We start from the raw sequence: 24,095 nt of genomic DNA on the forward strand, positions 1-24,095 counted from the left end.
GCTGGGAGGGGGAGGGGGATAACAATAAAACGATGGACTCCTGCCTCCTAATTAACGTCAGGATGAACAAACAGACCGAGAGCAAGAGAGGGAGGCAGCGAGGAGACGATCAGACACCATCGCATGATGCCTCTTCATGCATGCTACAGGCGAATGTCACATGTGACTCGGGAATCCTGACAGAGATGGAAATAGATCCATTTAATTAATGATTTATTTTATATTTAGTTTACTTTTAGTAAGTGCATCACACATTTACACTTGCAAAATTCACGTCTTATTTAATCCGACCCTTTCTCCGTGTCTCAGCAATTACTGATTCATGTACCGGGTTACCATATTCTAATAGTAAAAAAAACAAACAAAAAAAACATCGACATTGGAGTTACAACGGTTGTCAACAAGAGCGAAACTGAAACTGGAACTAGCCATTGCTTGCACATTTAAGAGACACAAAGAGAATGGCCCAAAATATAATAATGGTTGCATTTTGTAATTGTTCTGGTAGAATCCAGGCTAATACTGCCATGCTTTTATTTTGAAGCTTACTTTGCTGATTGCTGACTCACTCTTCCTGCATTTTTTATTGAGTGCTGAGTGACTGCCGGTAACTATTGAGTGACTGCTAAATAACCCGCCATGGGGCCAAAGAAAGATGTGAGTTCCAGCCTTTTGGTAAAGAAGGTGAGAAACACTATTGAATTAGGTCTCGCCAGGATGTACAGGAAGTCCACTTCAACCATAAGGTCCATCCATTTGTTATTTATTATTATTACCTCCGCCAAGCACAGAGCAAAGTACAAGCGCAGCGCGGAGGTTATGTTTTTGACAGTGTTTTCCTGTTTGTTCGTGTTCAAAATAACTTGAAAAGTTCTTAATAGATTTGGATGAAATTAGCATGGTAACGCTAGCATACTAGTTATTTTAGCTATTTTCATGGGTAGACACATATAAACACTTAGCACTATTATGCTAGGTGTTAGCATGCTAACATTTGCCTGTTAACATTAGCATAGTAGCATTTTTATCCATTTTCATAGCTAGACACATAAATAAACATTTACAACTATTATGCTAGGTGTTAGCATGATAAAATTATTTATCTAAATATGTAGATAAAATAAATGTAGGACTTTATATTTATGGTGTAAATCACAATATGGGGGGACAATGGCACTTGGCGGAGGTCTGCGCTCTCTGTGAGTGCTTTTCTAGTTTGTCTTTGTTTTCTGCATGTAAAACTCAAATTATTCTCTATAAAATGTATTTTTTGTATTTTGGGGTGTTACATTATTTTGCATGGGAAAAATTACCTTTTTTTTACGTTTGGAAGGACTTAAAGGAACAAAAAGTGAGGTATACTGCATAATATTATTATGGACAGGATATATGTTACGCAGTGGCTTTGTCTTGGACCAACAGCGACATAGTAATCCTTGTTGTCTAAAATGAGGGCTTTTAAAGGGTGCATGAGGGTGCTACTGAATTATCAGAGTGTGGCATGAGAAATGCTGGTGCACAGACAAAGGGAAGGAAGGCATATGAGATTTTCGACCTGCCTTCAACATTCCATCACCGACATTCAGCACATGACTTCTCTTCCACATCCCTGTATCAACACTCAAGTTAAAGTGCAGTCAGGGAGAAAATGAATTTCTTATTACCCGATTATATTATTAGGTCTCGCTTGGGGTGTCGGTTGAATATTCCACATCAGCATTTCATCAAACACATGCATGGCATGCTCATTGGCGAGTGGGATGTAAAAGTTGGGGCTGTGGGTTATGGCAGGCCAGGCCAGAGATGGAAGCTTGAATTGAAGGCTGTAATTGCCTGAGACGTGCCTTCCCATCTTAAGGAATAAAGACTGGCGCTGGCAATATGCTGACAGAAAGCAATTTGCACCAACGCCATTCCCCTCCCGCCACCCACTGGACACACACACACATCCGAGCAGCCCCACTGCACACACACTTAAGCATGATTCCTGCCTCTCCTCACATCATCACAACAGCCTGATGGTGAAATTTAGAAGCCAGCAAAATGAAGGGGACACTGCAGAGGCAACACGGGAGGGATTTTGAAGATGGATAGACCTTTCAGGTGTACATCAATCTCATGTTGTATATCCCTAGCTCTGATCCGCCTTGAAGGGGCGACAGCAAACAAAATTGATCATTACAAAATTCATGAAGTCCAGAAATCCGACCTCACGAGGTCTCTCTTTTTCCTAGAGGGCAATGTTATTACTTTTCATTTTTTCCCTCCCTTCCATTGCCTGCAACAAATCTACACATAGTGACTAAGAAGCAAGTAAAGGGCACATTTGCATAACGTCCATAAGGTAGAAAATCTGATCATATAAATGTAAATAAGGTGAGCTTAGCGTATACTTTCCTTGAGAAAACAACAAATTGATAACATATGAGCAAGAAGGTGCGCGCTGATGCTGAGAGGTCTCCGAGGGGCTTATGGATCAACGTATTCATGAATGTCAGCACTGTTACTGCTGTGAACAAACAGCAGGGGGCATTGCTCTGTTACCTGTTACAGCTGAATCTTGGTATTTGTCATTGATCAGTTCCAAAAGTTCCGAAAACCGTCACGTACATACCTGTTGCTGAATTTTACAATAAAGTTCAAGTGAGTATATACTCAGCTGGAACTGTCCACTCAGTTAAGTTTGTAAACGGAAGAATTAATCCGTCCCATCTTCAGTATAGGTAAGGCATGTTAAATATTCATTTGTCATGTATTTAGCTTTGTTTTGTGCATGTAATACTGTAATTATTTGTGATAAAATGTGTTTTGTGTTCATATTTTTGGGTGTCTGTAACAGATTCATTGGGCTTATAGTGGAATCTTGTTCATGTCATTAATTTGTTCCAGTAGCTCCGACTCTAACCAGATGTTAACCTAACCAATTTTTTCCATAAGAAATAATGTCAATCAAATGAATCCGTACCAAAAAGCCAAAAATGTTACCGCAAACTCCGTTTTATAGCTTTTCAATCATAGTTTTACACGCATAAAACAATCTGAAATGCATATAAATACATATAAATGATGAATGAAAGCGATAAGTGATTTCTTTCACTGAAGACGTGATTCTTGACGTGACTGTTCCCCCAAAAAAAGACACGGTGTGGCAGCAAGACACCACGAGCTATTTCTTGAATTCAATTGTTGTTTCTCACATCAATAACGCAAAATGGAGCCGAAGAAAGTTGCAAGTGCCAGCATTTTGATAAAGAAGGTGAGAAACACGACTAAATGCAAGACAAAACAGGAAAATGGTGTCTGTGTGGTGTCTCTCTGCCACATCGTGTCTTTGGGAACACGTCTTCAATGAAGGTAAAAGTAGCCTCAAACGTTCCCTATCCCCATCATTCATCATTTACAATTGTTTTATGCATGTAAAACTAGAAAAATGTATTTTGTGTCAACCGCTGATGACATCATCATAGACGGGCGACGTAGCTGACTTACAGTTACGGTTGCCATTTTGTTAGCAAGCAAAGCTTCTTTATTAGAAGCTAAGGATGTTTTGTACTAAAAATGAATTAAGAACACAGTTGGACTCACGCAGTGTATTAACAACACGACAAGATGTGCCATATTGTACGGTAACCGGAAAATGTACGCTAACCGAGGTTCCGCTGTATATTATTTCTTATGGAGGAGATTGATTCGGTTTTCGTATGTTTCGGTTTTTGCCTGACCTTTTGGAATTGATGATGAAAAGTGCGCTCCCACAGTATAATTTATTGCCAAGACGATTTGCTACATTGTTACAACAAAGAAATATTCAACCAAACACAAACATACTTACTTTTTGTGCTATGTTTACAATAATATGTTATAATTTGACGCTCTCCTTTGACGGGATGAACACAGACTGGGAAAAAAAAAAGTGTATACAATTTTGACATCGTGTGAGAAAATTAGCAGATGACGTGAGATTTCTTTTGCATATAATGAGAACTGTCACTGAGAACGTGTTTTTTTTTTGTTCACAGCGTGACTAAACAAAGTTGCAGAGATGAATGAAGGCTTCTGACTCCTTCACTCCAGCTAATGGAGTGCATCTGGCTGCGAGGCGCACAAGGCTTCCAGAATGAATGCGACTGTGACAGAGGAAAGTTCATGGCTGAGAAGATACAAGACAAGCATTCTATTAGCTCGCTCCAGGACATGCTGCGCTACCTAAAGAGAAAATGAAAGGACAATCTTTTGAGCTGCATGCGCATTGCTGCCTCAGATCACATTATTTTCCCTTCGTATCGTGGCTCTGAATGTAATCTTTTTATTTGTGGCCAAACAAACATCCAAATGATTATGCCAGTGTCTCAACATATGAGCACAACATCAAATGGAAGCCGCAGAAGGATAACAATCAGATCCAAGGGTACACTTGAAATGTTTCTACAGAGGAAGAAAATGTGATTCGCATTATCATGACCTCCAAGGAGGTTTCATCACAGTGACTGTGAGGATGCCAACTTGCTCAATGGTGCATGAAACTGCCTCTTTTTATTGGCATGGCATTCAATCAGTTCCTCTTGGGTGTATGTCCTTGGCTTTGTGGCGGGGAGGGGGTTGACCCATTACAGCAGTCCCGCACCTGCCCACATCTTACCAGCCAATCCCTTTTAATGTCTCTCCATCCTCACTTCCATTCCTGCATAAATACAATCAAGAAAAGCTGAACTACTCACTCTCTTCCTCCGCTGCCTCTGATTGATTATGCAGAGCAAGCGCTGCTCCATCCTCCCATTCCCTCCCTGTGTCTTTGAATTCCGCCAGAGCTGGCTGAGTGCCCGCAGATCCTCCCCCTTATCCTTCATACGACCAACCTCCCAACCTCAGACGGTGTGCAGCTATCTGTACATCACAAGGGTGCACCTATGCAGGGGGGACAAACACCTAGAACATGTCAAAAATAAATGAAACCAGGACGATAACCTTTTGCAAACCAGCACACAAAGATGAAAGATGACATTGTTACAGCACAATGTACTGTACACAACTTCAGGTCATGACTCGGAAATCCACAGCACACCCATAAATAATTTCAGCGCCAGTATTTAACTAAACCAACCAGATAAAAAAATATATGCAGAAATATATTAATATACATTAATATAAATGAACTCACATGCAACATGCGTTCAGAAGACGCATTCAAAGACGTCGTCATGATATGTAGTATTCTACACTGGTCACTAGGTGTCAGTAATATGACTGTAATGTTCTGTGAAACACACCAGACTCGATCGCCAGAACAACAGGCTTTTATTGCAGGTTTGAATTATCTCACAACAGGCACGATTATCCCTACCGCAGGCAACTGTTGCGTCCGTAACCCACGGCAAGCTAAAACTCTATTCTCCACCCCCGATGTCACTTCCTGTCCACCCTCCACTCAGCTCCCCTAGGGAACACATTTACAGAAACACACACAAGCATGAGTCTTATGTATGTACTTAACAGCTTATTTTGTCTTATTATAGCTACTATATTGGTTAATACAAGTGTAAAGCAACTATAGGGGTGTTATTTCATGTCTAGAGGGCTCTAATAATGTTAAAAACCGTATTAAGAAAGTCGTAAACAGGTTTTTTTATGCTCTAAACATGAAAATATTTCATTTCTAAATAAGGATTCCTGCTTTGCACAAATTCACTAATCTTGGACCGATTAACGGCAATAAACAAGGGATTACTGCACTCAGGAAATATACGTATGTCTCCGAAGCAGGAGTGTAACATAGCGAGCATCCTATCTGAGAACATAATACGGCTGGGGCCTCCACTCTGATTAGCTGGAGCATATTTTTTGTCATTTTCTGCTCTCCCCATGCTCCATTTACTCTCTCAACTTGCTCGACATTGGCTTTCTTACCGATATCCGATTGAGCGAAATTGTCCAGCACATCATTACTGACACCGATAATACACGGATCCCAATATTAGCAGCAGCTCTTCACTCAAACTAACGTTGTGTAATGTACACATTATGTTTCTTTTACTGTGACACCGCTGGATGCATTTCACAGATGAACACTTGTTTCTGCAAAAGAAGACAAATACTGCAATAAGCAATGTAAGAAAAAGTGGCATATTTATTTGAAACATTTTGTCTCAACAAAGGTCATTTTAAAAAGTCAGGGCAGAGTACATGGATACTCTCTGTTGACTAGAGCAGGGGTTGGCAACCTTTATTATCAAAAGAGCCATTTTGCCCCCTCTTACATAAAAAAAAAGTCTTTTATTAAAACAATATTAAAAAACAATTATTAAAAAAAAATAGTCTTTTTAAATTTTACCCGTTACAACAACAGAATACAACAACAATTTTTAAAAATTTTATGTTAAAGTTTTTAAACTCCAACACATAAAATAAACCAAAGTAAAATAATATGTAGATTATAATTACATTAATAAATAAGCTTTTTTTTTCTTTTGTCATGACTGATAGAACCACAACAAGGTGGCTGAGGAGCCGCGTGTTGCCTGCCCCTGTCTTAGAGGCATCTGAAATGACTAATTATTGTCCTTCGACATGTTGAAAACAAACAAATTGAAAACAAACAAACAAACAAACAAACAAACAAACAAAAGCGGTGTGCAGCCAGGGCCAGCAAAGCTTTTTCTGCGGGCCTAAACACTATCAGAAGCACTGACCTACATTTACAACTTAAATTCTAATATTTCTCCATTAAATTGTATAAATTTATTCCCAAGAGTCCGTTATCTTCATTTCGTAGCTCTTCTCTTGGCTGCACTGCTTCCAGTAAGTGTATGTTACATTTTTTTTGTCCGGTGTGTGTTGCCATGTCAATGTAATCTGATCAAGCCCTTCAGAATCAGGAGTGCTGGCCCATGTCACTGAAACTCTATTAGCAACGAGGCTTTTTCTTTAACCAATCGGATTTCAGATTCACCTCACAGGTCCAGCTAGCTAGCCCACAATAACATCCATATTTTTCCTTCCTCTAATTGGTTGATCAGAGCAACGTGTATCCCCAATACACAAAAAGCCTCTTTGTCATGCCACACTTTGTAATATTGTGATTCTGTGTATTATTGATAATTTGTATTAATGCGACGTGATACGTGGATTAAGTCGGTTAAGTTCCCACTGAAAACTCAGGTACCAAAGACCACAGAAGACCATGCAATGCCTTTGACTGTCATCATGGCGGAGTACAAAGGAACATCGAACATACAGATAAGTTATTTAGTGTTCTCGGTCAGCAGATGAGTTACAAATATCGGGATTCGCCATTACAATTAACTCATTCCAAACCAAATCCAGTCCAACAAAATCTACTTTTGGTTGTTTGTGGGAAAATAACCAAGTACAAATGGCAGTTTCTCAACGCAGCACTCAGTGACAAGAGGCAGTGCTGTCATCGCAGCTGTGGGCAGCATCGAAGTGTCCTGGCATGACAACGCACCTGCAAGGCCGATGTACGTCTATACATCACTGTCCATTTCACCTCGCTGTTAACAGGCAATGCACATCCACTCATGCTCTCCATCAGTGCGAGGCTTAACTGATGCGCCTGTCATTCAGCACCATTAAGCCTCCCGAAAACAGTCCCTAGATAGCTCTATTGTTTGTGCTGTTTGCTTCCCTCAGCAGCACTAAACAGCCGCTCCATCAACACCCACTCCCACTAAACAACCTCCACCTCCCTGGAGAGCTACCCACCTCAACCGGTCACTTCAATGAAATATGCAGCCCTGTTTTAATCAAGGTGCATTTGCATGTGAATGGCAACGAGAGGCGGTGGGTCACACACATAAACACACACACTGGGAGCTGGCAGCACCCTGTGTCGGGGCGGCGGGGAGGAGGTAGGAGCAAGGTGAAGGAGGAGGAAAGGGAGATGACGGAGGTTTGATTAGGGGCACAGGGTGGAGATGATGAACTTGGAGGGGCGGGAACGTTGCTGGGAACAAGAAAAGTCCAAATTAGGATAAGGATGAGATGAATGTAGAGAATTAGCATACAGAGAACAGCAAACAGTGACGCCATCAGGAGAGTCAGTCGGCTTCGCTGAAGGGTAAACTGGGCAAGAAGATTAGAAACCTGATTTACTGTCCACATACACGATTACTGTACACCTAAACATGATGTCTGCAGGAAGGCAAAACATGGTAATGGTGAGGGTTTTATTTGTTTCAGACAAGTTACATTCAAGAACATCAACTTTACACTTGACATGTCCGAAAAGGAGTAGGAAAAAGCAGAACCTATTTAATACTACCCCTTTTCCATGTCTAAAGGTTTATTCACTTCCTGTGTTTCAATGCCGCCATTTTCTAATAGGGATAACATAGAATAGAGAATGTGTATCAGTATAGCTTATATATGTGCTGTTGAACTGCTGAAAAGGAAAAAAGAACAAAAAAAGAAACAAATTTAATAACATCAGAAATAATTAATTATTCAATCATCCATTTTCTATGCCGCTGGTCCTCACTATGGTCGCGGGGGTATGCTGGAGCCTATCCCAGCTGACTTTGGGCGAAGAGTACACCCTGGACTGGTCACAGAAATAATTTAACTGCAGTAATTACATCTAATTTAATAATAAAAAAAATACAATAAGGGTAAGCGGCGTAGAAAATGGATGGATGGATAATACAATAAAAAAATTCAAAACAATATGGAATTTGATCTTCGTTGGCGTCCATGCATCCAGCTAAAAATGGCCAATAAAAACACACTTGCTAATGTTAGCTTAACCAGATACAGCAGAATTACCAGCTACACTGTCTCTGTTTTACTGCAGAGCCCTGTTTTTCGTGCTGCCCACAGTCTCCTCTTGAATTACATTTGTCTCACAGTTGTTGCATGTGTGACAAATGCCAGCTGGTGTGGCAGCTCGGGCTTTTAGCTCGTTGCCAAGCACTGCTCAATTTAACGCTCATTTTGTTTGTGGACGTTGGTGTGGGTCCCGGACAGGCTGACCTGAACTTTACACACTCTTCTCTTCCTGGCAAGATGTGTTCAAAGCTAGTTTTTGCTGTACTTGAAGTGGAAAAGCGAGGCAAGTAGATCTGAGCCTGTACTTGACAGAGGAAAATCATCTGTCTCACAAATGTATGGTTAACTAATTAGCAAAAACGTGATACTACCGTGATCCTTTTGCATCTCCAATTTTCTCTATTTCCACCCTTCAGCACCACTCCTACATTTTTTCGGCCTCGTTTCAGTCTATTACTAGGATTTGATTTTAAAGTTGCTCATCAAACCGAACCCTCCAAATGCCATGAAAATATAAACAGTGCGCATCTAAATTGACTGGAACGTGATCACAGCCTTTCTGATCATGGTTGTGCCCCTAAAGACTAAAGCCTAAAGCGTTTATGCCAGGAGCCAGCCATGATCATGTGTTCATATGCATAATTTGGCCAGAACGGCAGCCAGACATTGGGACGAGTGCTGGTGCAGACAGGCTCCCTATCCAGACTGTGATCTGGCTGAGTGTATATTTACCAGGTCATTTGGTTGGCTGGCTGGCCTGGCAGTTCATTGGCTGTCTGTTAAGGCAAAATCTGCCTGGTAATGACGGCGCCAGTGAAGGTAACACGGAGGCGTTTATGACCACCAAGGGCTTCTGTTCTTTTCTTTTCCAACAACCAAGACATGTAATATTAAGAAAGGAGAATCTTTGTTTGAACGTGAAATATTAATGAATAGTATCCAGCTGAGACTCATAATGTACCTGATGTTAGATTTGGCAAGGAGTTCTTTATTTTATTTTGCTTCTTTTTTTTTTTTTTTTAGTCGAGATAGGAGGCGAGCCACCCTTTTTTCCTGAGCATTCATCAGACAACTTACCCATTTGCAACACCAGCATCCCTGCTCAAAGAGAAAGTAACCAACCAGCAGTGACGCAGTAAATCCAGCCGCCACGTCACCACCTTCCTCGGAGACAAGCGAGACTCCCGCAGGGACACCGCGCACACGTCGTCTGAGAGTGATAAACACATTTCCACATGCTGACGAATTTAAAAGCCTGTCACTTTTATCTGGCTTAAAAGTACTCAAGGCTAATGAATGCAGACCTCCCGGTGGTTCGCAGCATGCCAGCACATGTTGTGGATGCACGCCATCTAAAATTCACAAACTATCTTCCAAGCTACTCAACAAGGGGTAACTACCTGTAACCTTTAAACCACCTTGGACGTCAAAATGGATATTAAATGTGATGCTGATGAAAGTGCAGGCCTTTTAAGAGCGAGAATCATCCATGAATGGTGATTTTACTGAGCAAAATATCATTTTAACAATTGTGTGAAAATGGAGTGCAACTAGCAGAGGCATTGATGATTCACTCTTATATTGTTTGCTATTTAAAAACTAGTAACGCCTCAAGTAACTGTAGTTACACCTCAAATCCACCAGGTGGTGGAAGCCTGGTCGCTAACTCAAAAGACACAATGTTAAAAGGATAGTTGGGATTTTTTGACATGAAGTTGTATGACATCCCCATCAGCATTGTAGTCCAATAACAGCAACTTGGTTTCCTAAGTCCAGTTCTGGTCAGATTTCTGCAATGAAAAACGTACTTCCGCTTAGTCGCTGGGGACAATGAAGTAAAGAGTTTGGCTTCTCAAAACAGCGTTCAAAAGATCAATACATTTGCATCACAAAAATGCCTTCTCAAAAAAAAAATTAAACCTCACAAAATGCTTGCCGATATATTGGTCTCCCGCCGTATTCCTGCGCACTGTCGCCGGCCCATTCTTGTGTATGTGATGAAGACGCTTGCATCTTCTTTCGCTGTGGAACACACATGTAAACAAGATGGCCGCGGCGCACCGTCGCGGAAGTAGATTCGAGCGTCTTCGTCACATACACATGAACACACAGGCCACAGTTCGCAGGAATACGGCGCGAGACAAATACAGTATATCACACCAAGCGTTTTGTGAGGTCTGATTTTTTTGAGAAGGCATTTCTGTGATGTATTAATCTTTTGAATGGATATTGTTTTGAGAAGCCAAAGTCTTTACTTAATTGTCCCCAGCAACTAAGCGGAACTACGTTCTTCATCACGGAAATCTGACCAGAACGGGACTTAGGAGACCAAGTGGGGGTTAAGTCGCTGTTAATGGACTACAATGCTGATGGGGATGTCATACAACTTATCTCTTATCAGAATCAATTTCGTATCGGATTTATATTGAGATTTGGAACACAACAAGTCAAATTAGTGCTTGGAAAATTAAGTACAACTTCAAGGCTTTCAAACTCATGGACCAGAGCTATAGGACAAGATAAAAGGTGTGTGGGATATTAGTTTACTTTAATATCTATCTGAAGATTACATTTCGTTAAAATTGAATTGTGCGTAATATGTTTTTTTTTGCCCGAAAATACTACATGTCGCGTTTGCATCGTGGTTAGTGCGGGGTGAAAAGGAATACACCGCGTGCTGCTGCACTGCAGTGTGAGGCATATACATGAAAAATATGACACTTGACCTTCTTCCCTGGACTTTTTGATTATCCAAAAGATGTAAATGGATACTCTGTTGACTTTGAAAACTAGTTTTCACAACTTAGGTTATGATATATTTTGCAGTACGGTTGTACTTGCCAAGGTCCGTGGGTCGATCACAGCTTTTGTCTTGACCCTGTGTTAAACCAATGGGAACCAAAGGCACTATTTCCAGTATAAAACCTGCTGTAATTTCTTTATATTTGGGGTAGAGAAATGCATGAGGTGTCAAATTAAAGTTGAAGTCATGCTTTATCAGATAGAACACTGACTTGATTTTACAAATGTCAACATTTTGTAATATTGCTATTATCAGCTAGTTTTTCTATTGGCCCTCGGTATATTCTAAAAATAAAACTCACATTATGTGCATTACAAATGTTAAAATCAATCCAATGTAGGTCAATATTTGATAAACAAATTAGCCTCCAAACTAATAATCAGGAGTGTCCGGAGATGAAAAGGTGGCGATATTTCTCGTTTTGAGAAAAGCTGTCTCGCAACAACAGTTCAGCTGTGAACTACGGCATCGCTACTATGAAGGACAGTACACGTAATACGGAAGTGCAGGCAGGCTTGGAACCGCACATTAAGTGCTCTACGCACACTATATACCTTGCAGTCTGGTGTTCCCAGCCTCACTCGTCGGGTGCTTATTTTCATCGACATCCAACAGCTGTGGCGGTGTAATGTCCAAGCAGAAGCCGTAGTCAAACTTACATAAATTTCATCCAATGTTAAGTCGTACACAGCTCAAAACACGACCGCTGTATGTGACTTCTGTCAAAACACGTGATACTGGCGTCTATTTCAGGCTGCTTCTGACTTCTTCACTACTTCCTGGTTCGGCACTCCAAGCATCACTGGAACTGTAGTTCTTTTAGAGTGACCGTGACACTGTACTGCAATCTAAAGTCTAGTTTACGTAACTACACATCAGCATAGATGATTAGTAGTAGTAGTAGTCTGTTTGTCCTCTTCTATATTTTGTCACAGCAGTTTTCCTAAAAGTAATGTTAAAATATCATATTCTCGTGAACCCAATATCGTGCATTGTCTCGTCATTACTGTATCAATGGCCCTCGCATCCTTCAATTTGTTTTGTATGCGGACCTCCCTTTACTTCCATTCTTAGCTGCTGTATGCCAAATGTGTGACATAGCTTTAGAGTTAGCTACACTTTAAAATATATATGGTTGGCAACTGTAAAAAAGGTCAACAGGAAAAATCCAGCTAAATTTGGACAACAAAAATGATTTTAAAAAAAACAGACAGTTTTTGTATAAAGTTTAGCATAAAACACAACATAAAATGAATAAATATGAATAAACTCTGTAAAGAGTGGGTTAAACATGCGTATTTGGCTATTATCCCTTTTACAAATTCAACAAAATAGTTAAATTGCACACTTCTGAGCGGCCTTTTATTGTGGCCAGCCTAAGGAACGCCTGTGCAATAATCATCCGGTCTAATCAGCATCTTGATATGCCACATCGGTGAGGTGGTTGGATGATGAATTAATAATGCTCACTAACACAAATTTAGATCAGAAGAAGAATTGAGAGAGCTCGGGCTTTTGTGTACCGACCGTACAAAACAAATGCATCTTTGTGTGAGCTCATCAAAAATGGGAGCAGTGCAGTATGCAATAGAAACAATTCCACTTTGCAGTAAAGACAAGCACATTTAAACAATAAAAATATCCATCTTTATTCTTAGAGATAGCATACGGAAGATAAAACCTTAATCTATGATACGGTCACAAATTACAATGAACTATACAACAATAAACAAAGTTATCTTCCTCTGGACGGGATTGAACTAAACGTTTGTGGTGATGTGATACTCTGTACCCAAGAGGATTATGGAAATGTTGCAAAAGAAGTCCCTGGAGGCTGTTTAATACAAAAAATGTGTCACAAAAAAATTGGGGTTATTGAAAGGACGTTTAAGAAGTTTCTTTGCACACAATTTCTAAGTGACAGCAAAACCATGCAACTGAAACTAGCTCGCAACGTCAACATCACACTTCTATGTCACTATTAGATGGATTCATGACAAACATAAACGTGCGCTTCACTACCAGGTCCTAAAGCATACCTGTCGACATTTGCATTTGAAAATAAGGGACATTTTCCAGAAAATACGGGAAAACTAGAGTATTTAACCCGGAGAGCGACGGACAAGAAGGGCAAAAACATGGCAGTGTTAACAGGAATGTCCTAAAGTGCAGCTTTTTCCAAATGGGGTGCAACAAAACAACTTATTGCTATTTTCTGGCCAAAAACCTCTTGAATTCAACAGTTGCTGAAAGAATGGCTTAACCAAACACACAAATATTTTTTATAATACAAAAAAATAACTTTTAATATCGATGTACAGGCAAAAGAAATGGATTACAGGGGGCACAGATTTCTCCACAACATGAATAAAAATACACGGGTAAATGAGCACTGTAAAATACAAGGTGACTGGCGTACGGTGTTATATAGAAAGAGACTAGAAGGGATTTAAAAGCCTCACAGTGGGGGGGGGATGACAAAACTTTTCCATTAGCTGCTCCACGCTTTTTGTCTCTCTTTTCTCAATTGCAATGTGGAGGCGTCAACATTGTCTTCCTCCTAAATGCGTTAAAGCTCATCTGCTAATCTAAATATCCGAAACAGAACTACAGTATGCAACAACACAAACCAGGCCAGTGGCACAAGTCAGAGCTAATCTATTGTTAAAAAAAATGCTGCCATGATGATGATTAAATGCCGTGTGTGCTTCTTGACACTATCCTGGATGGAGATTATAAAGACAATCTGGATTGGAATCAGAGTTGCGTAAAAAAAGTGACTGAAAAAGTCCCATTGAGACGTGAGTGTGAGTGTGTGTGAGAGAGACTGTATGGACATGGAGCTGATCATGTAAACAAAATAGATGTGTGCGTGCCTGTTGTGCAGCTGGACTCTACATCTCATGGGTGAGAACTTCATGCTGAACAGCCACGCCGTTGGCATGCACAGGGACAGCCACCTGTTCAGGCTGACCGTTGGCCTTTGGCTGAGCAGCAGGACGCTCGGGCGGGTGAGAGGTGAAATGAATATTGGACTCATTGAGGCGGCGCACGCGGTATGTCTCGTAGTGGATGCTGCTTGTTATATCCTTGATGTTCTGCATGTGTGTCCTGAAAGATAGGAGGCACTCACAGTCACATTAAAAGTCAAACAAAAACATCAATAAATAATAACATCACTCCAATAATAATGATTATAGTCTATAAATATTCCAATGTCTTCAAAAGGCGCTAAAATATTTTAATATTTAGAAAAAAGGTTGGAACTTTACAAAACATTTTTTATTAATATTTTAATATATACCGTATATATGGTTGTTTTATTTATTTATGTATGGTAAAAATGTGTTCTTTTAATTTTCAATTTTTTTTTAAATGTACCCAAAATGAAGTAAATATAAAAGGTAGTAAAATTCATAATAAAAAGGCTCATTCATGACTTGAAATGTGAAACATTATGTGAATTTAGTGTATTTAAACTATGGATTTACAGTATTTACTGTAATCCCTCGAAACATTGCAGCTGCAAATTGGCCTATTAACTGTTAATTATAAGGAAAAAAAATCATAATATGCTGCAAAAAAAGTTGTAATAAGTGAAAATACTGTAACTTTAAAAGGAAAAAATATAACAAAATGTACTAAAAATGAATATAGTTTTACATTACAGTAAAATAGTATTTATGATTGACATTTTTAATTCTAATCTGAATTGAATGTAACCAATGTATTTACTGTGATGCCTCAATACATACCAGCTGCAAAATGACCTCTTAAATTATTATTTATTACATGGCAAAAAAGGTTTTACCAGAATAGATACAAGAAAAGAAAATCATACTATGAGGGAAAAGTCTGAATTTATTTAATAGAAAGAAGCTGTACTATTTTAAAAATTCCACTTACTCTCTATATATTTTTAATTGCAAAATTGCTGGTTGTCTGTTTTTTTCTTCTAATGTCATGTTATTCTTGTAATTTGACATAACTACTTTTATAAAAAAAATATATATATATATATGGAGTACCCAAATAAAATCCATCCGTCCATTTTCTATGCCGCTTATGCTCATGAGGGTCACCGGGGTATGCTGGAGCCTATCCCAGCCGACTTTGGACGAGAGGCGAGGTACACCCCGGACAATTTAGAGTCTCCAATTAACCTAACATGCATGTTTTTGGAATGCGGGAGGAAACCGGAGTACCCGGACAGGGAGAACGGGGGGAACATGCAAACTCCACAAAGAAATGCCCATGCGGAGATTCGAACCCACATCTTCCTGATCTCCTGACCACTCAACCACAGCGTGGCCCAAATAAAATCAAAAAATCAAAATATTGATCAATAAAAGGTCATGAGCTTTGGGTAGTGACCAAAAGGACAAGATCGTGAGTACAAGCGGCCTAAATGAGTTTTCTCAGTAGGCTGGCTGGGCTCTCCCTTAGAGATAAGGTGAGAAGCACTGTCATCCGGGAGAAACTCGGAGTAGAACCGCTGCTCCTTCGCACTGAGAGGTGCTGAGAGATGAGGTGGCTTGGGCATCTGGTCAGGAGGCCTCCATTGGGAGGTGTACACAGCACATCTGACCAGTAGGAGGCCTCGGGGAAGACCCAGGACACGTTGGACAGACTATGTCTCTCAACTGGCCTGGGAACGCTTTGGGATCTGCCGGGAGGAGCTGGACAAAGTAGCTGGGGAGGGGGAAGTCTGGGCTTCCCCGCTTAGGCTGCTGCCTCCGCGACCCGATCTCGAATAAGCGGAGGAAGATGGATGGATGTTCAATAAAATAAAAATAAAAACATATACAATTTTTAAAAATGATATACAAACTGAACCCATTTATTTATCTAGCTACCCATGGACGCATAGCAGGAACAATAATGGTGAATCCTACAGGAGTCCTACAATCATATGCTAGAAGAAGGAAATAATCTTTGAAATAATGACCAGCCCAAAGCATTGTTGTTCATATAATAACATCTTGCATGTATGTGTATGTAGTGTGTGTATCTAACCTGATAAGAAGGTCTCGTAGGTAAGCAAACTCGCAGTGTGCAATGTTCTCCACTGCAAAATAGAGGAGAGACATGTTGATTATTTAATCACAGGGAAAAACTTTTCTGAAGCATACAAATGGAAGTCAACATGCACAGGCAAATGATGTTATAATGAGAAAGCTAATATGAGCTCATAAATCCATGATAGATGCTAATCCTCTCTACGCCACAGGGTGTCAGTATTGCTCACAATCTATTGAAGGACAGCCTCTCACGTGACTGCAACAGCAATTTTCATGAAGCCAGATAAGACAAGCCATCCACTTTATAGTCATTTGAATGCGTCTCAGCTTTGACTGCAGGATTTTTAAGTGAGTCGCGCTCACAAAGCGGCTGTGACAAGCGGCTGGTGCCTCCAGTGGGGCAAACACGTGTTTGAATTACAGATTATGTCAAGAGTGCAAATGACAAAAAAGGAGGGTGCTATTTATGTAAAGCTTTGAAATCCAGAGGCAGTAAATTAAATTCCTTTTGAGAGCAGGAGAGCATCTGCTGGTGGGGGTGGAACTGCTGATGAGAGAACACACTGTAACTTGTGCTGTCCCTTGTGGGGCTCCAGTCATATCCAAAGTCATGCTTACACGTTTTCGTGCTAATTGTATAGTAACTTTGACTTAATGATGCATCCTCCTTTAAAATATCCCCTCCTCTTGACTGCACTGCTAGAGTTGGGTCGTTATTCCAGGAAACAGGGTGACGTTTGGGGCAAAGTTCCATTCTTAGCGCCGAACACACAAAGTGTTCCAACCACCATCAGATGTCGTCATACCTCAATAAACAAACGATGTGATTTCTTTCAAACGTAAAGCGCGTGGCCCCGAACATGGTGTGCGTGCATGTGGGGGAAAAAAATGTCCCGTCAAATCTCGATTTCAATTCTATGCCAGAAAACCTTGGATTCACGTTGTTTACAGAATGGTGCCGCCCTTGCAGCACAGCATGTTACATTGTGTTGTATGTGTGCCTATGATCCCAACAGAGTGTGGGAAAGCTCTTCCTCCTGTCTGTCAAATCCCTAAAAGCCTCCGTGATATTTATGTACACAAACGCTGGTATCTTGAAACGTGTATCTCGATGAGCGAGACAGACGTTATTCTTGTTGTCTGCAACTTGACATAACATCACATGGAAGAGACCAGTGATTCCCAACTGGTCAGTGGGGACCCAAAAGTGGGTCAAGGTTCCAGTCTGGTTGGGGTGAGCTTTTTTTTATTTTGAAGTAAAATTAAGCAATATTTTAGTCATCCTGGTATATACTCATTGCACCGTGAAACATCTGATTTTGTGGTCTTATTGATTGCGATTTTGGTATTCATTTTTAATGTATGCATTATTTGTGCACATGAAGTTATGTTCTTCCTCATTTCCTTAATAAAATGCCTTAATACATTTATCTAAAATGTACTTTGGCCATATAATGATGTGTATTAATTATTAATAATTTAGAAAGATGGCATAAGCAATAAAAAAACAAACAAATACATTTGCTTGGTTTGACTTAAATAAAAGCAGGTCGGTTAATGACCATTAGAAAATGTGGGTTCCAGGTTGAGACCGTTTAAGAACCACTGCGCTCTGTTCTCAAAATGTGGTACAAGTACCACAGGTGGTACGCAGGCTCCATCTAGTGGTACGCAGGAACACCAGATTTCTAAAAATAAAAAATGAATTACCTCACAGCTACAAACATTAAATATTTATTAAATAATAGCACAAATACACATTTATTCACCAAATCTTTTTTGAAATTTAATTCAAATAAAAAAATTGCTGAAATATGAATGTTTAGTTCTCCTCATCTGCCACAAGTAATTACTTGCTAGTACATGTTTGAAGCTACAGTGTGATGGCAAGCGGCTGTAGCAAAAATGGTGGTTCTTGCCAAACTGAATATTTTTTAGGTGGTACTTGCGGCAAAAAGTTTGAGAATCACTGAGCTAGTTGGATAAATCATTGGATCTAGTGAGAGAATGAATGATCAAATAATAACACAATAATAATAATCAAATTGAAATTCATAAATCATTTTTTTAATCCGTACATAGTGTTTGGGGGTGTTTATTTGAAGGAGGTATGTTTTTGAAAGGAAGCCTTTATTAGTACCAATACTTGTGTCAGGGTGGAGCGAGACACTGTTGATTGGTCAACAAATCTCATTTTAATAGTTTTTATTTGTGTGTCCATGCTTCCTAACAATAAGGCAAGTGCAGTTGGAGGCGGAAATATCATGTGCATGGCCCGAGCAGTGTATTCAAGTTTGCACTTGCGGCATGGCCGTGAGACCACGCTCAAGTATATTGTTGTTATTGTGCATTGTTTGTCATGTAAGCCTTATGTGTAGTACCCTCTATGGTGCCCCATTTTGTTCTCCTGCCCAGAATCCTCTTCCCGTTCTCCTGGTACTCTTGATCACTACCCACCACAGCAAAAGGGATCATCTCCTGTGGATAACACACACACACAAACACACACACACACACACAGTTACGCTTCAACATGTTTAAATTTTTGTGACATAGAATATAACTTTAAAGATTCAAGAGTGACTTACCCTGATTTTATCATTAATCATTCTATCCTCAGTGTCCTCATCAAACTCTTTTTGAGGATAGACGTCAATGTCGTTGGCCCGCAGCTCTTCCCTAATCTGCGTACAACGCATAATTACAAAAGCGTAAGAGGACGAACAGGCTCACAAATACAGAAATGCTTTCTAGATACTCCACTCACCGTCTGCTTGAAGAAGTCCCTCTCCTCCAGGGTGAGTGTGTCAGCCTTCGCGATGACCGGCACAATGTTCACCACCTTACTGAGACGCTTCATGAACTCCACATCCAGGGGCCTCAGACTGCAGGGAGACCAAATAAGTTCATACAATCGTGTGCCTGCATCATTTAAAAAGCATATATGATATATCATATAACATGTTGACCAAATAAGTCAACATGTCATATCATATATCAAAAACCTAGAATCTGCAACTCATGTCAAATAGCACCCAATAAAAGTCGATCTTGCAAGATTACTGCAGTGGCCAAAGGCAACCACTAGATGGCAGTCGAGTTCTATTCCATTGCATTCACCCTTATACAGTACAAAGTTGCTTTATTCATTACACTACTTTTTTTTTTTAACCAATGTTTTTCTCATGAAAACGCAACCCTAGAAGATTATAAAACAGGGGTGTCCAAACTTTTTCCACTGAGAGCTGCAAACAGAAAAAAATGAAGTATGCAAGGGCACCTTTATTTGATATTCTTCAGTTTTTGCTTATTTAAATTGCATGCAGAATGAAATGCAGGTCAAAATGTTCTATGCACTTCAATACACTTATCTCAGCTTTGTGTTATAGCTGACAGTGCAAGTGCTTTGTAATTATTCTGATGTGAGGTTGTGTTTAATTTTGCGTTTAGAATATGCCGCTGGCAAAAAAAAAAAGAGCTGCAGGACCGGGCCGACTTTGAACACACCTGATTTAATGTAATGCCAACATTTAGGTTAAAGTCTTTTTTGTATTGTATTATTTAGGGATTTCCAATATTGTCTTTTTTGCCGATAACTGATATGCCGATATTGTCCAACTCTCAATTTCCGATCCGGTCATGGAGTTAACACATTGTGGTGACCCACAATACTGTTTTAGACATTTCTCTTGGAGATTAGTAAAATATCTATCTATCTATCTATCTAGCTATCAATCTACCTCTCGACCTCTCTACCTACCTACCTACCTACCTACCAAGCATACTTCCGTTTCCTGGTCATGAGGTTGTTGTAGCCACTTAGCTATTCCTAAAGAATTGTTGCTGCCACATTTGGTGACCCTTGACGTGAGTAAAAATGTTGACTGACAACAGAGACACCAAGACCGTGCCAGCGCTGCTACAAGCTAATGAGTTAGCTAATGTCGGTGCTAGCTGAGGCACAACCACGCCCTTAGTTTCAACATGTAAGGCCCAGTTCCGACTGCAAGGAATAACACAGGACGTGACACAGTATTTCCACAAATTGGCGCCACTGGATAGCTCCATGACGGCAAGTACGGGAGCCCATAGGCTTATATATACAGCAATCTTATTTTATTATCATTTTTTTTACAAATTTAAATATCAAACAATATTACATTTTATGCCAATATCGAGACATCGGACATCCTTAGTATTATATTTTTTAGCTGGGGATGACACAAAAAGACGGTAGACATGTTAAAAATGTTAATATTAGCCATTGCAATGCAATGCAATGCGCAGTTAAGATTATGCCAGAAGTCAGCAGAACCTTTTAGGATCCTACAAACTTGTCTAACCCTTATCACTGAGCCTTTGGGCTGAGCACCAGATCAGTGGCACAAGTTACTAATGCTTGAAGTTACTCGCAGAAATGAAAGTCAGGCGTGTCAGCAACGACATAGTTGAAGGGTTAAGTTAAGTGGGTGTCTTGCTTTAGTAATCCCAGTCAGAGTGAATGGCAATACGATGGCAATGTATGTTGTCTTTTATTTTATTTTTTTCCAACGATAGGCTGGCAAAGTCCCCACTGAAGGCCCAGGAACCAAATGCACCGCCTGCCACTGCTACTGAAAAGCGTTAAAAGCGATTATTGGCTTTCAAAAAGATGCCATGTGAGATATGCATGTGTACATGTATATTTCATGTACCCTTGCATGTGAGCACGTTATAAAGACAATGCACTTGTATCAGCAGCTGTATGCCATATGTTGTTCACAAACTCTTCTCTTATACCTGTACAGTATGTACGTATGTGGCTATAGAAGAAACAAATACTTCCCTGCAAGATAAAACTGAGGTGAAAATAAAATTTCAAGTCACCGGCCACAATGCAAGTAACTATAGACTCTAAATTACACAAGATGAGGTCTTCATGGTGAGATAATAACCAGAATACACTTCAAAGATGGCGCCCTCCGTGGCAGACGTCTCTGTGACACTCTCCCATGTTTTTCTATTTTTTGCTATTTTATTGTTCATTTTGGACATTCAACACACTCACGCAGTACATTACAACAGAGAGACACTTTTGAACATCGGCAGGGTTCACCACGAACTTTCATTTAGTCTCTCAGACTTTGCCTTTCTTCTGCGCCGAGAGAACGCAGCAGCCTGCGGGCCTGGTGAGCTGAATACCCGGCGAGCAAAGCATCCGAGGCGTAAACGAGGCAAGCGAGCCGGCCTGCATGCTAGGCTAAAAGCTAGAGCGACGAGGCCACCGCTACCAAGCCTGCTGCTAGCCAACGTCCGCTCTCTTGAAAACAAGATGGACGAACTACGAGCAAGGATTACAGCTCAACGTGAGATCAGGGAATGCTGTGTCCTCACCTTCACAGAAACCTGGCTGACGGAGGATATACCAGACTCGGCGATCCAGTTGGAATCATTTGCTGCTTACCGGGGAGATCGGACTTTAGCGTCTGGTAAACACAGAGGTGGCGGTGTCTGTGTTTACGTAAACAAACGGTGGTGCACAGACGTACAGACGATGGAAAAGCACTGCTCGCAGGACATTGAGCTGCTGATGGTGAAATGCAGACCTTTTTATTTGCCTCGTGAGTTTAGCGCTGTGTATTTAACTGCTGTTTACATCCCACCACGAGCTAACACTGCTAATGCACTAGGCCTCCTGCATGACATCATTGATAAACACGAGACCAAACACCCAGACGCTGTATTTATTATATCTGGCGATTTCAACCACTGTAACCTCAGGACTGTCCTCCCCAAATATTACCAGCATGTGAGCTTTCCCACAAGGGAAAATAACATCCTGGACCAAGTCTACTGCAACATGAAAGGTGCTTTGAAGGCTGTTCCAAGACCCCACTTTGGTAAGGCTGACCACATCTCTATATTCCTTTATCCAACATACAGACAACTTCTTAAAAAAGCTCCCCCTGTACGTACAGCAGTTAAAGTGTGGAATGAAGAAACTGATCAAGTACTTCAGGACTGCTTTGGCTGCACAAACTGGGATGTGTTTAAAACTGCAGCGGGGAGGGAAGATTGTACTGTTGATTTGGATGAATATGCTTCTGCTGTTACTGGCTACATTAGCACATGTATAGAGACTGTTAGCATCACCAAGTATTACAGAAAATACCCTAACCAAAAACAGTGGATGAACTGTGATGTAAGGGCTAAGCTACGTGCTCGTTCGACTGCATTTGTCATGGGCACCGCTGATGACTACAAAAAGGCCAGATATGACCTGAGGAGGTCCATACGGGAGGCCAAAAGACAGTACAGACAGAAGCTGGAGGGCTACTATTCCACCTCAGACCCTCGGCGCATGTGGGCGGGGCTCCAGCACATAACAGACTATCGACAGCAGAGTAGCGTAGCCACGTCCAGCCAAACCACACTTCCAGATGAGCTGAACGAGTTCTATGCCCGCTTTGACACCCAAACTCCTGATGAGCAGAGAGGGTGGCTGAACCTGGGGAGCACACAGGACGCACCTCTCATGGTGACATCAGCTGATGTGCGCAGGGTTCTAAACAAAACAAACCCACGAAAAGCAGCAGGGCCAGACAACATCTCAGGACGTGCACTTCGGGTTTGCTCATCAGAGCTAGCTGATGTGCTTGCCGACATATTTAACCTGTCGCTTGCACAAGCATCTGTACCGACCTGCTTTAAGTCCACCACCATAGTGCCCGTACCCAAGAAGAGCAACGTGACCTGCTTGAATGACTATCGCCCTATAGCACTCACTCCTATTGTTATGAAGTGCTTTGAAAGATTAGTCATGACCCACATCAAAAACAGCATCCCGGCGGCAACTGTGGACCCTCTACAGTTTGCATATCGCCAGAACCGGTCCACGGATGATGCAGTCAACACTGCCATCCACACAGCCCTTTCTCACCTACAGGGCCAGGACACATACGTCAGAATGCTATTTATAGACTATAGCTCTGCTTTTAATACAGTCTGCCCCCACAAACTCACAAATAAGCTCCTCACACTTGGCCTGTCTCCCTCCCTCTGTAACTGGGTGTTTAACTTTCTCACAGGCAGACCCCAGTCAGTCAGAGTCCACAATCGCACATCCAGCTCAAGAATTGTGAGCACTGGGACCCCACAGGGGTGTGTGCTGAGTCCGCTCCTCTACACGCTCTTCACCTACGATTGCGTGGCCTCCCAGAACAACACCAGCATCATTAAATTTGCGGATGACACTACAGTCATCGGACTGATCACTGGTGGTGTTGAAACATCATACAGAAGAGAGGTGGCGGACCTCATAGCTTGGTGTCATGATAACAATCTCCTTCTCAATACAGATAAGACTAAAGAGATGATCATTGACCCAAGAACAAGGGAAAAGGAGCCGCATAGACCCCTGTTTATTGATGAGACTGAGGTGGAGAGGGTGAAAACCTTCAAGTTCCTTGGCACACACATCAGCGAGGACCTCACCTGGTCTCACAACACCC

At 41.0% G+C, this 24,095-nt stretch overlaps 1 protein-coding gene and 1 long non-coding RNA gene across 7 annotated transcripts in view; both read right to left on the bottom strand.

The window, feature by feature from the left end:
* The window catches only part of LOC129183341 (uncharacterized), a 124,280-nt gene extending 111,985 nt beyond the window's left edge, over nt 1-12,295 (bottom strand). Inside the window, exon 1 of the long non-coding RNA XR_008570786.1 lies at nt 12,139-12,295. This is a non-coding gene — a long non-coding RNA (uncharacterized LOC129183341). The remainder of the gene's footprint in view (nt 1-12,138) is intronic.
* A 928-nt stretch (nt 12,296-13,223) lies between these two features.
* The window catches only part of septin9b (septin 9b), a 100,778-nt gene continuing 89,906 nt past the window's right edge, over nt 13,224-24,095 (bottom strand). For all 6 annotated transcript variants that reach the window (XM_054778889.1, XM_054778890.1, XM_054778888.1 and 3 more), the window contains 5 exons: nt 19,373-19,490; nt 19,194-19,289; nt 18,987-19,083; nt 16,601-16,652; nt 13,224-14,695 (listed from right to left, as the gene is read on the bottom strand). In XM_054778889.1, coding sequence (XP_054634864.1) covers nt 14,479-14,695; nt 16,601-16,652; nt 18,987-19,083; nt 19,194-19,289; nt 19,373-19,490 — 580 coding nt within the window. In that variant the 3' untranslated portion in view covers nt 13,224-14,478. The remainder of the gene's footprint in view (nt 14,696-16,600; nt 16,653-18,986; nt 19,084-19,193; nt 19,290-19,372; nt 19,491-24,095) is intronic.

This window comes from Dunckerocampus dactyliophorus, chromosome 6 (genome assembly GCF_027744805.1).
Source record: "Dunckerocampus dactyliophorus isolate RoL2022-P2 chromosome 6, RoL_Ddac_1.1, whole genome shotgun sequence".
In the NCBI taxonomy this organism is placed as follows: Eukaryota; Metazoa; Chordata; class Actinopteri; order Syngnathiformes; family Syngnathidae; genus Dunckerocampus; species Dunckerocampus dactyliophorus.